Source organism: Larimichthys crocea, chromosome XIII, assembly GCF_000972845.2.
Source record: "Larimichthys crocea isolate SSNF chromosome XIII, L_crocea_2.0, whole genome shotgun sequence".
Classification (NCBI taxonomy): Eukaryota; Metazoa; Chordata; class Actinopteri; family Sciaenidae; genus Larimichthys; species Larimichthys crocea.
In genome coordinates, this window is record NC_040023.1 from 20,331,799 (window position 1) to 20,344,890 (window position 13,092).

Here is a 13,092-nt window from a genome sequence, read left to right on the forward strand (position 1 = left end):
TGTTGATATTTAGGATTTTAACCCATTGTTGGTGTATCAAGAGAATAAATAATATTGTTATTTAATGAGTCCAGACTGTCTATTCTGTGACAAAAACAAATGAGCACTTGTTGAAACTGAACACATTTAAATCATCTTTTTCTATCGTCATTTATTCCACTTTTAACATCAATACAAATCAACAACAATACCTCATGTTGGAGGAAATGTTTTCTTTAGTTTCTGTTAACTTTAGGTGCGTTTAAAGATTGAAATTGTAATGTCGTGACACTAACTGAAGACAGTTTTTTCATTTGTCTCTTTGGCGCTTTAGATGAAATCACTTCTGTCCGCCACCTTTCTTCTCCCTCTCTCTCCAGCTGGTTCTGTGTTTATGTGTCGGCTGTGCAACCTCTTCTCTCCCAGTCGCTCTCAGCTGCTGGCCCATTGCTCCCAGCTGCACCCCCAGCAGGAGCCTCCTGATGACATCATCGTTGCACTGCAGCCCCTTGTAGGAGAGCCTGTGCAGACGCTGGCAGGTCAGATTAGCATTCTGGGATTACTATCGCAAAACCATGTTTAAAATAAATAGTAATCCTAATCAGTACGACTACATTTACTATTTCTGAGATGAATTGGAGTCGAGTTATGTGTTGGACTCAAGCCTCTTCAATTCATTGTACAAGGTTATTGCCAACGTTATTTCTTTTTCATTGTATTTGGGGGATGAAAATAAAGACATAAGATACAGTATGTCAGATTTTTGATAATTGTTTGCAGTATAAGCTTATTGTTCATTTTAGTCTCTGAAAGAGTTGGGGAAACCCACCAGTGTCTCTTCTACTGTTTTGTTGGGCCACAGAGAGCCCAGTGAAGCGAAAACGAGGACGACCGAAAGGCTCTACGAAGAAGACACGCCCGGATTTGACAGAGGGCAAGGCTAACTCCACCCGTTCTACAGAGGATGCTGTTCAAAGAAAAGAAGACGGGAATAAGGAGGAAGGCAACAGACAATGTAGCTTGATAGAAGGTAGTACTGCTGCTATTTAAATATATCCCATAATGTTTTCTTATCCATGCAAAAGACTGGATAAGTACCCTCTACGTGAAAGTATTATTTAAAATGTGAATATCACCATGCAGGTTGAGTAACAGTGGACACACATAAATAGGATATCACATAGTTTTATCTGCTCACAAACAGCACTCACAGTGTTTTGGGCAGCTGGCCTTTTGCCCAGTTTGTAACCCTATGTGAAAAGTCACTAAGTTGTGTTAAGGGGATATTTCAATTTATCTTTCTTGGTGATTTTTGTAAACATGCTACACGAACTGTGTGCTTATTTTGTTCTGCTAGGAGAAAGCCATGACAGGATATTAGGGCTGGAATGTAGAGTGTGTCATCGCTCATTCAGCAACAGAAGACAGATCCTCAAACACATCTGCCTGAGAGAAGAGGAAGAAGAGGAGGACGAAGAGGAAAATGGTGAGGAGTGACATAAACCATCAATAGAAAAGTTAATATGTCCCAAAGCGGCATTCAAAGACCATAGACCTGTCTATTATCCGTAGCCTAATTATAATTAAATAATTCTCTGCATACTACAGATATTAAGTCCAGAAGAACACGATTTATGTACATTTTTTGTACTTGGTGAATCTCATCAATAAATATTATTATTTTAGGGAGCATCTGTGGTGGAGCAGGAGCTGAGTGTTCTGGGAGTGTGGATCCTGGGGGAGCAGATCTGAACCAGATGCAACAAAATTCAGCAAGACCAGGAGTTGTGAGAGAAAAGGGTACATTCAACATGGTTCTTATCAGTGTTATCCTCCTCATCAGAGCACTCCTGGCAGAAAGGATCAGGTTTAGTTTTATGACCCTTTTTTTCTTCTCTGCTTGAAGACGTTGGCAGCTTGAAACCCCAGAGAACCAACCGAAGCCGCATCTCCAAAGAAGGAGGGCTAGCAACGGGAAACAAAAAGTCGGTCATCAGTGTTGTTCTGACAGAAGATAAAACACTTCCAGGTTAGTTTTAATGAGCTTGTTTTTGTGCCAGTTTTTTACGTTTTGGCCAACAACTGATTTGGCTGCTGTAGAAAATATTTCTCAGATGCGTTACCTTTAATTCAACAGGTGTTTCTAAGATGGTTCCAGTAGAGGATAGTTCAGCAGAAACAGAGTCTGTAGCCATCCAAGCTCCACCTCAGGTAAGCAGAGGAATACACAGGAACATCAAAAGGTGTATTCACCCAAATTATATTTGACAATTTTACTCTTGTATTGTCTAGCCTAGCAGACAGGTTTTGAGATATCTCTGAAATTTGTACCTCCACCACATTATAATAAGTGTTTTGAATTTTATTTGTGGTGCTCGTTATAGTGAAAAATCATCACAGATATAATCTCTGTAAGTAGTGTAGGATAGAACAACTGAATTTCATGGTGATAATATGTTTTTCTTGTGTTTTTTTGGTATTATTATTATTATTATTACATGTATTTGATTCAAATTGGTCTGTGATTCCTAATGAGTTTATTTATTGAATGTTTCTTGGCCGTCAGCAGTCTGCAGTCTTTCAGAGTCAGTCGAAAAGCCTTACAAGTGACGTGACTACCTGCGAAGGTAACACTAAAACAGATCAGGAGCAAAGGTAATATAAAGGAAAATGTCCATCATCTCTCTACAATCATGATCTCTATAATCCTTTCAATGTGAAGCATAATTGATACTCATAATAACAAATTGTTAGTCAGGCTGACAGTGAGATGTGACTCGTTAACAGCATGCATCAATAATGTTGTAAAGGTTCTGCTAGTCAGGAGTCTGATAACTGTGTTTTCTATCCTAGTTCTGATCCGACCTCCTCAACAACAACAGCAAGCAGAGGCTTCCAGGAATATTCTATCAAGCAAAATGCTACCAGGTACTGTATGAATATGTTTTTAATTGAATTAATATTGATTTCATATTATAGAAGTGGTTTGAGGAGTTGAAAGGTATTTAGTTAGAATCAGTTAAAGAAGTTCATCTATTTCATTCGCGACATCAAAAACATCCACGGCCACAAGAGCAGCTATGATGATATTGTTAACTGGTAAATGTAATATTGTCACTCTCTGTCTCCCAGTTTACTTCAGAGCCAGTTGAAGATTTTCGCCTGTGAGTTCTGTAATAAGATCTTTAAATTCAGACACTCACTGGTGGCACACCTCAGGACACACACGCAGGAGAAACCGTTCCAGTGTCCACACTGTGACTACGCGTCAGCCATCAAAGGTAAATCCAGGCACACAAGAGAAACTGTCCACACTGAAATTTCAGCATGAAAATTAAATTGACACTCAATCAAAAGTTGCTATTTGTGGATTTAAAAAAAAAAATTGAAGGTGCCGGCAGGAACAGGAAAACAGTTTTTGTAGAAGAGAAGGCTGTAGAGATCTGTTGTCTTAACTGCTCCTTTAAATATACAATCAAATACCTTTTGTATAATCTTTATAATCACTAAGACTGGATAAGTCTTAAATGTTTCCCAAAAGGAAATTTGGAATGGATACCAGAATTAACAGTAAATAACATATTGCAGACCAGGGTCATTTCTGTAACCTTTAAATGACAAAAGTATAAAACCTGCAGTTAAAAACTATTTTAAATTCCTGTAAAAGCTGCTCACTTACTTACTTACGTGTTCACTTCTTTGATTTTCCCTTCAAAGCCAACCTGAATGTTCACTTGAGGAAGCACACAGGAGAGAAGTTCAGCTGTCAGCACTGTCCTTTCAACTGCCTCAGCCCAGGACACCTCAAGGTGTTGTTATTACTATTATTCATATAATTGATAGAACTGTCATATCCTCAGTATAATTAGTATTAACATGCATACAATAAGGGTTGTTTTTGATGTATGTTGTAACTTATCTTCAAACTGCATTACAGCAGTCCACTTTTATGGGAAACATGTCATCTTGACAGTCGGTGGATGTATTTTTCTGCATGTCATTTTGTGTTTGGACTGTATTAGTTGTACTATTAATTAGTTTTGATTCAGGTTTCCACATCCAAATAGATCATATCAGTCTTAAGGTTGCAGCCACACTGTTTCTGCTAACGCAGGTCCACATAGAGCGAGTCCATCTCAAAGTGAAGCAGCACTGCAGCTTCTGTGAGAAAAAATACTCTGATGTGAAGAACCTGCTGAAACACATGGAAAAACGACATAACCTGAAAGACCCTGCTGTCCACCAGAGTTACCAACAACTCAGGTTTGATATTAGCTCCTTTATTTTATCTGCATGTTTAACTCCAACACCTCCCCGACACACTAACCTGTTTATCTTGTCCAGGTTAAAAACTCGTCAGGGCCTCAGACAGCTCCTTTACCACTGTCCCACCTGTAATCGACGCTTTAAGAACCAGCTCGAGCGGGAGCGCCACCTCTTGGTCCACGGACCCCAGCGTCCCTTCGCCTGCCACCTCTGTGACCATGCTGCAACCAAGATGGCCGCTCTCGCTGCTCACGTCAGAAAGCACCTCTTCCTGTATGTGTGCTGTGTGTGTGATGGAAAGTTTGTCAGCTCTCAGAGGCTGGAGGGTCACTTGAAAGAGTCTCACACGGAGCTGGACCAGGAGCAGGTCTTCACGGACTGTATCAACAACAGCTACTATCTGATGCAGCCTGAAGGAGGCATGTGGGGGGATGAGGAGAGAGAAGATCCCGAGGAAGGGATGAAGGAAGAGCACAGGATAGAGCAGGAGAATGAAGAGGAGAGGACAAGAGAGGAGGGTGGTAAAAATGATGTTGGGGGAGAGGAGCACCTGGAATTAGCAGCAAGTAAAGATAGGGAGCAGGGGGAAGAGGGAGAAGGAGTTAAATCTCAGGGTGAAAGTGCAGAAGAGTTACAGGTGATAAATGGAGTAACAGGGAAAGGTTCACAGCAAGGCTCTCAAGAAGTGCTCCATGAAGCGATTTCCATGGAGACCACAACTCCCTCTGACAGACGTGATGAAGCAACAGCTGAGGAGAAATCACAGGACGGCACAGACTCACACCCCCCTGAAGCTGAAGAAAATACACAGACTTTTGTATCAGCAGGGATCAATCACACCCCTCTCTTGGACGCCAGGACTCAAGAAAACACACACCCAGCTCCACCCAAAAATTCACTCACATCTTCGTCCTCAGGAAATACAGACTCGTGTGATTTGGATGGACACACACATTTGTCATCAACACCTCCAGACGATAGACAAACTCCACAATCAGAAAGGGTAATTTAATTGCAGGCGCTTTAGAAGGGCCATAAAGTCAGCTAGGCCTACAGCTGCAGTTAATCAATCCATCAATATTTCCATTATGTCATATCATATGTCATTCAGTGTTTTTTGACTGACCTCCTTTAATACAGTGTTTAACGAAAATCAGTTAGTTTTCACATTGAGGGGCTCAAACAAGAGAATTGACAATGAATCGATCATCAACATAGGTGTCGATTAATTTGCTGTCAATTGATTAATCATCTAATTGTTGTGACTGTAGCTTTATTGTCAAGTTTAAAGTCTTGAGTGGAAGCCAGTAATTAGTGCCTCTGTGACTTTTTACATTACAATATAACATTAATATCAATGTAACTTTCTACTGTAGACATAGAAAGCAGATTGCCTGCTGTTTTATTGTCATCATTAGTAAATATAATCATAACATACCAATATTCAGTTCAAGTGAACAATTATATGTATGAAATACATTTCCATGATTGCCCACAGTACATTTTAAATGAAACTAAATAAGTAATAATAGTATAATAACGACAAGTGTCACTAAACGGAGTTAAGACATTTTTAGGAGGTTCGTCTTCCTGCTGCTAAAACGTTTGGTTATTCCTCCTGATCCTGTCTTGATTCTATTATATTAGGCATGCTGTAATTAAAATGTGACTACATATTATTTATTAGTTAATTTATGTGTCTAAAATACATAACCATTTTTTTTAATGTAGATAGATACTGACATGTTTTCTGCTCATGTTTTCCATCAGAATGCGTTTCAGCAGGTGTTCTCATCTCTTCAAAAGACTCGGCTTAATATGGAGTCTTTCCAACGGCTCAGGAAAATTTACGGAGACCTGGAATGTCAATACTGTGGTAAGATGATAAAACCTCCATTGACTTTATTTTACATAATATTATTTATTATGTAGCCTTTATCTTGCTTTTGATGGCTTTTGATCTGGCGTCTATCTATTCTGGTCGGTTTTAATCATGTTCATTTCTGCTGCACAGGTAAACTGTTCTGGTACAAAGTCCACTATAACGTCCATGTACGCACACACACTAAGGAGCACTCACATTACTGTTCAAAGTGTAGTTACTCTTCCATCACAAAAAGCTCTTTAAAGCGGCACCAGATCCAGAAGCACAGCGGCTTGTTGCTGCCTTGTTCGAATCCCGGCTGTAAATACACCACATCAGACAAATACAAACTTCAAGCCCATTTAAGGACACATCAGGAACAGGTAACCAGCCTTCACCCTACTGGAAAAATAAGTCCTTGAAAACAGTGACTCTTGGTTTCTCTTGGGGAGGATTGTCAGATGGCTTTGTCTCACTGTTGTTTACAGGGGAAGAGCGTGACTTGTCCTGTCTGCCAGCACAGCTATCCAGAGCACAGACTAAAACACCACATCAAAACATCTCACCCTGGTAAGATACACACAAACATATAGACTATGTGTTAATATTTATTCTTTAAAAACAACTGATTTTAAGTGTCTCATTGTGATGATATAGAAGACTGTGTTATATAATGATGTTATATTTATGCACGGTGAAGGACTGACGGTGCAGCGCGCAGAGAAGTGCCCATACTGTGACTCCTACTTCCTAAAGAACAGCAGCGATTTTCAGCGACACATCTGGGCCCACCAAGGTGTGATACAAACACATGTACACAACACTGCAGTTTCTATAAAGACATATGGGCCCATCAGTGTCCATGTACAGCGTGTCACTGCTTGATTAATGTGTGGTCTGAGCTTCCAGCTGTCTCCCCTCCTCCTGGAGGACAGCCATGGAACAGACTAAAAATGTTGCAGATGTTGCGGAAGAAAATTGGCCTGTTGGTTACGTTACCTGTGAAATAATGAGAACACGAACAAACAAAAATCATCCACATGGCATTATGTCAAAGATGAAAAAACAAATAGAAATTTGGCAATGATGGGTTTTTGGTAAACTAGCTTCGTTCACTAAGACCTTCAACAACACCTGAGCTGGAGCTCCGCTCTGTTTTTCAGCAGGTTTATCTTTCTTCACACTTTCATATTCCTTAACTCTGCATTTTGTTGCTGTATTTCTGTTCTTTTGTCTTTGCTGATCCGCTGGTGATCTTTTTAAATGTGTGTTTGTTCGTGTGTGTGTGTCCATGTGAGCAGGTTTGAAGCCATACGTCTGCAATGTGTGTGACTATGCAGGCCGCAGCAGGAGTAACTTGAAGACTCATATGAACCGACACAACACAGAGAGACGTCACCTCTGTGATCTGTGTGGTAAAAAGTTCAAATCTAAAGTCACGCTGAAAAGCCACAGACTGAGCCACACTGATGAAGGTACGTCCACTCTGCTCTGTCACTGATGATGTCGTTGTTGTCGCTGCTGATTCACTGGTCATTTATTTACTTGTCGATTTATTACTGTACATCTTATCATGAATTATGTCCTGTACGTCACAAGAATGGTGACAGAAATGTGCAGAAATCTGAGGAAGTGCAAAGTGATTATAAGTATAAGAGCAACTGTTTTGTATTTGTGCAGGGAAACGGTTTCACTGTTCGGAGTGTGACTTCACCTCGGTCTCTAAACCCTCTTTGCTTAGACACATGGAGCAGCATGCCGAGTTCAAGGTCAGAACACAAACACAGCTTATAGCCTCATTATGTATAAACACAGTACTACATCTGTGTGAATTGTCTAATATCAATAGGAACAAATTGCCTAAAAACCTCATTAATCTCAATTTAAAGTGCATTCTATAATTATTCTAACATAATTAATCTATTGTTTTTTGTCACTGGCAGATGGTATAGATGTGTTTCAGCAGTAGTATTTTATTTTTCTTTATTGTCTATGCATGATTAAGGCTGACTGCACATTGTTCAGGGTATTCATTAATAAAATTAGACAACTGTAATTCACATTTGCTATTATCAGTCATGATAGTCCAAATACAGTCTTGTCCTACATATATTTCATTTGCATTAACTTGTGTTTGTTTTTGTCTATGTAGCCATTTCGCTGTGCCCACTGCCACTACTCCTGTAACATCGCTGGGCCCCTGAAGCGACACTACAACATGAAACACCCAGATCAGAAATATCACAATGCCGGACCTGGACTGCCTAACCCTGAAGCTCTGAAACAGCAAGGTCTGTTGGGCTGTAATGGCAGTATGAAGTTATAAATACAGTACACTTTCAGTGCATAGTTAATATAAAATTACTACCGTTAATAATATGTTTTAATATAGAGTTTGTGCAGAAAAAGTGTGTTCTGCCCGACCTAACAGCTTTTGTGTGTACCTCTGTTTAGGTGGTGTGAAGTGTCCTGAATGTGAATTTGTTTATGGCACCAAATGGGAGTTGAACCGACACCTGAAGAGCAAACACAGCCTAAAAGTGGTGGAAGGCACCTGGGAGGTAAACAGTGTACACATACACAGATTAGATACAGTGGAAATAGCATTGGGTTATTTTTAGCCATGCTAGGAGAGGTAATGTCCACCACTTTAGTCCAGGCTGAAATATCCCTCTAATCTGTTGGATGGATTTCTATGTAATTTTGTGCAGACACTAATTTTCCTCAGAGGATAAATCCTAATGACTTCAGCGATCCCTCGACTTTTCCCTGGAGTGCCACTGTCGTGTCAAATAAGTTTTCACTTATTCCATTAAAATATCTCATTTCTTGTTGACGGATTGGCACAACATTTGGTAGAGACATTCAAGATCCCCAAAGGATGAACTGTGTCATCATGAAATTTCATGTTGTTCAGTTCAGTGTGTGTTAGTGCTTGTTAGCAAAGGCTAGCATTCGTATGCTACACATGGTCAACATTATGCCATTAGTATTAAGTATGTCTAAGTACAGCCACTTAGAGCTCACTCTTAGTGATGCTTTTGTCCTGATCTCTTGTCATTTAAAATATATTTATGGTTTGGGAACTTAAAGGCTGTTGTCAAAATATGAATTGTAATTAGCAATCATTCTTATTTTTCAAAACCAATATTGTTTTAGGATAATGCTGTCTCATGTATAAATAATCCAGGTGGGGGAGGCAGTAGAAGCCCAGTATGTTCCTGTGGAGGATGAAGAGCAGCTGACAGAATCACCTGTATCAGCTCTGCAGGACAATGGTAACAACAGCAACTGTGATAAACATACAGTGGATAACTGACTTAGGACCTATTTATGGCTATTCCTATTTGTGTGAGTCATTAATGTATTTTAGCATACAGTATGTACCTAACCTTTCAAAATAAATGTGTGTTTTTTCGTGTACAGTTAATATCCAGCAAATCACAGAATTCAGTTCAGAGACTCATGACGCCATCACCTCCATGGTTGCCATGGCTCCAGGCACTGTTACCGTGGTACAACAGGTAAATAACATCACATGACTTACTCAGAAAAAGAGTGGTTACAACAAAAATGCTGATGTTGAGTTGTGGCTGAAGTTGCAGGTGGCAGATGAGCAGGAAGTCGGTAACTGCAGTAACCAGCTGATGGTGGTGAACGCAGACGGCGGTCTAACCGGCGACCAGGTGATGGTGGTGGAGGAGGCACACGGCCTGGAGGCTCTGACAGTCCTCACTCAGGGAGAAAACACTCACCACTACATCGTCTATGTCCAGGAACACACTGTAGAAATCAACTAGTACTGCTAGAACTTTAACATAAGACTGCTGATCAGTCAGTAGATGAGTTTACAAAAGTAAAATAAAATACCAATAAGCAATAAAATCAGGATTTAGTGAATGTTGACCTGTCATCATAAGGAGTATTCTTCAAATGTATTTTTAGTCATGTAGTAATTATGAAAAATATAAGTGCAATACTTGATTGTGTGATTATGTGACATATTTTGTACTTACAAAGTATATTTAAATAAAAAAAAACCTGTCCAGCACTGCTTGATACACTGGTGTGGCTTCATTTACCAAAAACAAATCGAAGTTGCTCACATGACTTTGGTACAGTTTCAAATTCCCGACAAATTCCTGACATATGTGACTAAACTATCACTTTGAAATATAAAAAGTGGAAAAGACATCTTGCATTATGATCTTAATATAGAGGTCTCTGTACACTCTATATAGACACTGTAAAAGGTCTGAGAAAGATCATTTGCTGCCATAACAATCAAAAAAAGTCTTCTCAGCGCAAAATGGAGATAATCGTCATGCTTTCTGAAGTTTCAAAAAGTATTGTTATGAATGCAGTGTGTTTATATGTTTCTGGAAAACATTTGTAAACAGTACCTTATACTGTATTATATTCAAAAGTCACCGAGAAAATAAAAGCATAAACAATGAACAGATGTCATCAAGGTTTCTCCAACTCTTGTTGTTGAACTGTTCTTTCTTCTTTCTCCACGTGGTATCATTTATGAAGTTTCACTCGGATTTCAGCTTGTTTTCACATTCATTCGCTCTACTCCTACGTTAAACTGCGTCTCTCTAACCTGAGCGACTTAGTCATGCCCCCTGCGCCTAATAAATTCAAAGTTCAGATATTGTTATATTTTGCAGAAACTTCATCTGTCTGTGTCTTGTCTCAATTTAGGGTGACATTTCAGAAACATGTCTCCTAAAATTATTATAGGATTTGAATTTAGTTGTTATATCCTAACTGAAGATTAGAATGTAATATTCATTCAAATATTTAATTAATTCCGCAATCAATTGTTTATGCTAAATGAATTTTTGTCCTTCACAGTCATCGGCAACCCTTCATTCATTTGAAGGGTTCATTTTTAAGCTACAACTGGTTCACCCATTAACATTAAAAACAATTATAACTGAAATGAAATGAATACGAAGAATGCCTCAGAATCTTACATATGGCACCTACAAAGGTATAGTTATGGTATTTTGAAATGGGGTTGTATAAGGTACTATGAGAAGTAGAGCTATGCACTGCTGTGGACAGGCTCAGCAGAAAAAATATTTTTTCGACACACGAAAAGGTTCATCTCCAAAAAAATCAATATCTGTTTAAGTCTACACCATATTAAGAATATTTTCTATGTTTAACCTTGCTGTCAGACAAACTTTTAATTTGGTGCTAACTTTAGAACTTCTGACGGCAAAGCAAATATTACAAGCAATCACTGAGGGGTCACAGGCCTCGTGGTAAAGACAACTCTCCCAGTAAAATAACCTGACATGTTTGGTATCAATAGATTCATTGCAATCTTAAAATCCATATAACACTGGCTTCACCACTAACTTAAAAACTAGACTAACGCCAGACGATCCACCATCATTTTCAGAGGGTTAAAAGCAGACCAAATAAACAAAGAACTGTGGAGGAGAATAATTCCAATATTTACATCATAGTGATCGATAGAGTCTAATTCAAATCAAACCCTTGCTTCTATTTTTCACTTCCACATGAAGTGACTTTTGTTGTTCTGACTCAACCCAGTTAAATTAGTTATACTCTTCATTACAAACTAACTACAACTAACTAACTAGAGCCTAATTACGCAGATGCCTTCTCTTCTTAGGCTTCTGTCAAGTTAACACAGGGATTAAAGACTGAAAAAGTAACACAGCAGGGCAGACACAAAATCCCTCAGAAATCATTTACTTCTATTTTGATTTAAAAAAAAAAGGCTATTAAATATGTATTTCCACCTAGAGTGTATGCAAGTGTACCTATAAAAACAGTTACTTGATTTTAATATATCACTTGAAAATAGATTTTATTAGGATTATTTTAAAATATAATTGTATGCGTTTTTGCAATATAGAGCAGGACAAATTCTGAAAACCCTTGCTGTTTTCTAAATAACATTTGACAAATTATGTATAAACTGTTTAAAAATATGTTAGCACATAGCAATAGAGGATTACATCTTATTCCCCATGAATCTACCTGTAAATTATAACATTTTTATGAAAAATACTGGTTACACCAACTGACACTGGTTTGTGTCAATTGGTGTAACCAGTATTTTTCATCTGAAAATCAAGCATGACAGTCGACTGGAAATGTTTCCAGTCGTCGGTCATTAGTTTTGAATGACGTGAGTTCAAAGGTTCTGGCTCAGAGATTTTGTGCAGCACATCAGATCCATAATAGAATAAGATGTCAGGTGGATGAGGCCAGGTGAAGACGTTCTTCTTACGCAGCTGTTGCATGCAGCTCACTTCGACTTCTTCACCCACCACCTGGATGACCTGTCCCACGACAGGCTTACTTTCATATCTCACCAGAATGAATGTGTGTATGTGTGTGCCTTTTGGCAAGGTAAATGGACCTTGCTGCAGGATCTGAGTTGACTCGTGCTCCGTGACAAGCCACTTTTTCTTTGCTCGACAATGGCAGCTGTTGAGGGAGAAGAGGCTCTATTATATTGCAATAATTATTAAACAATAGAAAGTTAATAAATGTAATTTTACAGATCTAAAGTTTAATCTTTGACTGACATATATGATATTGTTGGAGTTTCAAGTCTTTTTAAAGCTGCTGATCATTTTCAGCATTGTCACTGTTCACCCACAGCTGCTACATTATGAAATTACATACATTATATTATATATAGCTTAAAGTTGAAAGTGAATGGAATACAAATATGTGTTAATTATGCATTTAATATATTAAAGCTAAACATTTCAAAAATATTAAAGCAAAACAATTATTTTATCTTAACATTGCAAAGCTTTGATAATAAAGTTGTGGATAAATTGCCACTTTTTTTCCCCGAAGAAATATAACACTTAACACTCAAATAGTTCCACATAGTTAGTTAGTCCACATTACATCTTTAATCAGCATCAAAAACTTCTGATATTTGACAAAATCAGCCTCTAACCAAAAGGAATGTAATGAAA

The 13,092-nt window shown here is 38.5% G+C and overlaps 1 protein-coding gene across 3 annotated transcripts in view; it reads left to right on the forward strand.

Annotated features, from left to right (window-relative positions):
• The window catches only part of zfat (zinc finger and AT hook domain containing), a 10,837-nt gene extending 677 nt beyond the window's left edge, over window positions 1-10,160 (forward strand). The window contains exons 2-24 of one of the 3 annotated variants that reach the window (XM_027287287.1): window positions 360-518; window positions 842-1,009; window positions 1,337-1,465; window positions 1,666-1,779; window positions 1,886-2,008; window positions 2,117-2,190; window positions 2,546-2,634; window positions 2,833-2,907; window positions 3,112-3,260; window positions 3,697-3,788; window positions 4,094-4,242; window positions 4,324-5,248; window positions 6,016-6,121; window positions 6,260-6,492; window positions 6,598-6,679; window positions 6,810-6,905; window positions 7,411-7,584; window positions 7,790-7,878; window positions 8,262-8,400; window positions 8,564-8,670; window positions 9,300-9,387; window positions 9,536-9,633; window positions 9,715-10,160. In XM_027287287.1, the coding sequence (XP_027143088.1) occupies window positions 360-518; window positions 842-1,009; window positions 1,337-1,465; window positions 1,666-1,779; window positions 1,886-2,008; window positions 2,117-2,190; window positions 2,546-2,634; window positions 2,833-2,907; window positions 3,112-3,260; window positions 3,697-3,788; window positions 4,094-4,242; window positions 4,324-5,248; window positions 6,016-6,121; window positions 6,260-6,492; window positions 6,598-6,679; window positions 6,810-6,905; window positions 7,411-7,584; window positions 7,790-7,878; window positions 8,262-8,400; window positions 8,564-8,670; window positions 9,300-9,387; window positions 9,536-9,633; window positions 9,715-9,909 (3,653 nt within the window). In that variant the 3' untranslated portion in view covers window positions 9,910-10,160. Of the gene's footprint in view, window positions 1-359; window positions 519-841; window positions 1,010-1,336; window positions 1,466-1,665; window positions 1,780-1,885; window positions 2,009-2,116; window positions 2,191-2,545; window positions 2,635-2,832; window positions 2,908-3,111; window positions 3,261-3,696; window positions 3,789-4,093; window positions 4,243-4,323; window positions 5,249-6,015; window positions 6,122-6,259; window positions 6,493-6,597; window positions 6,680-6,809; window positions 6,906-7,410; window positions 7,585-7,789; window positions 7,879-8,261; window positions 8,401-8,563; window positions 8,671-9,299; window positions 9,388-9,535; window positions 9,634-9,708 lie in introns of all 3 variants that reach the window. The other 2 variants (XM_019275882.2, XM_027287286.1) reach the window with 2 other exon arrangements.
• Window positions 10,161-13,092: the final 2,932 nt, after the last annotated feature.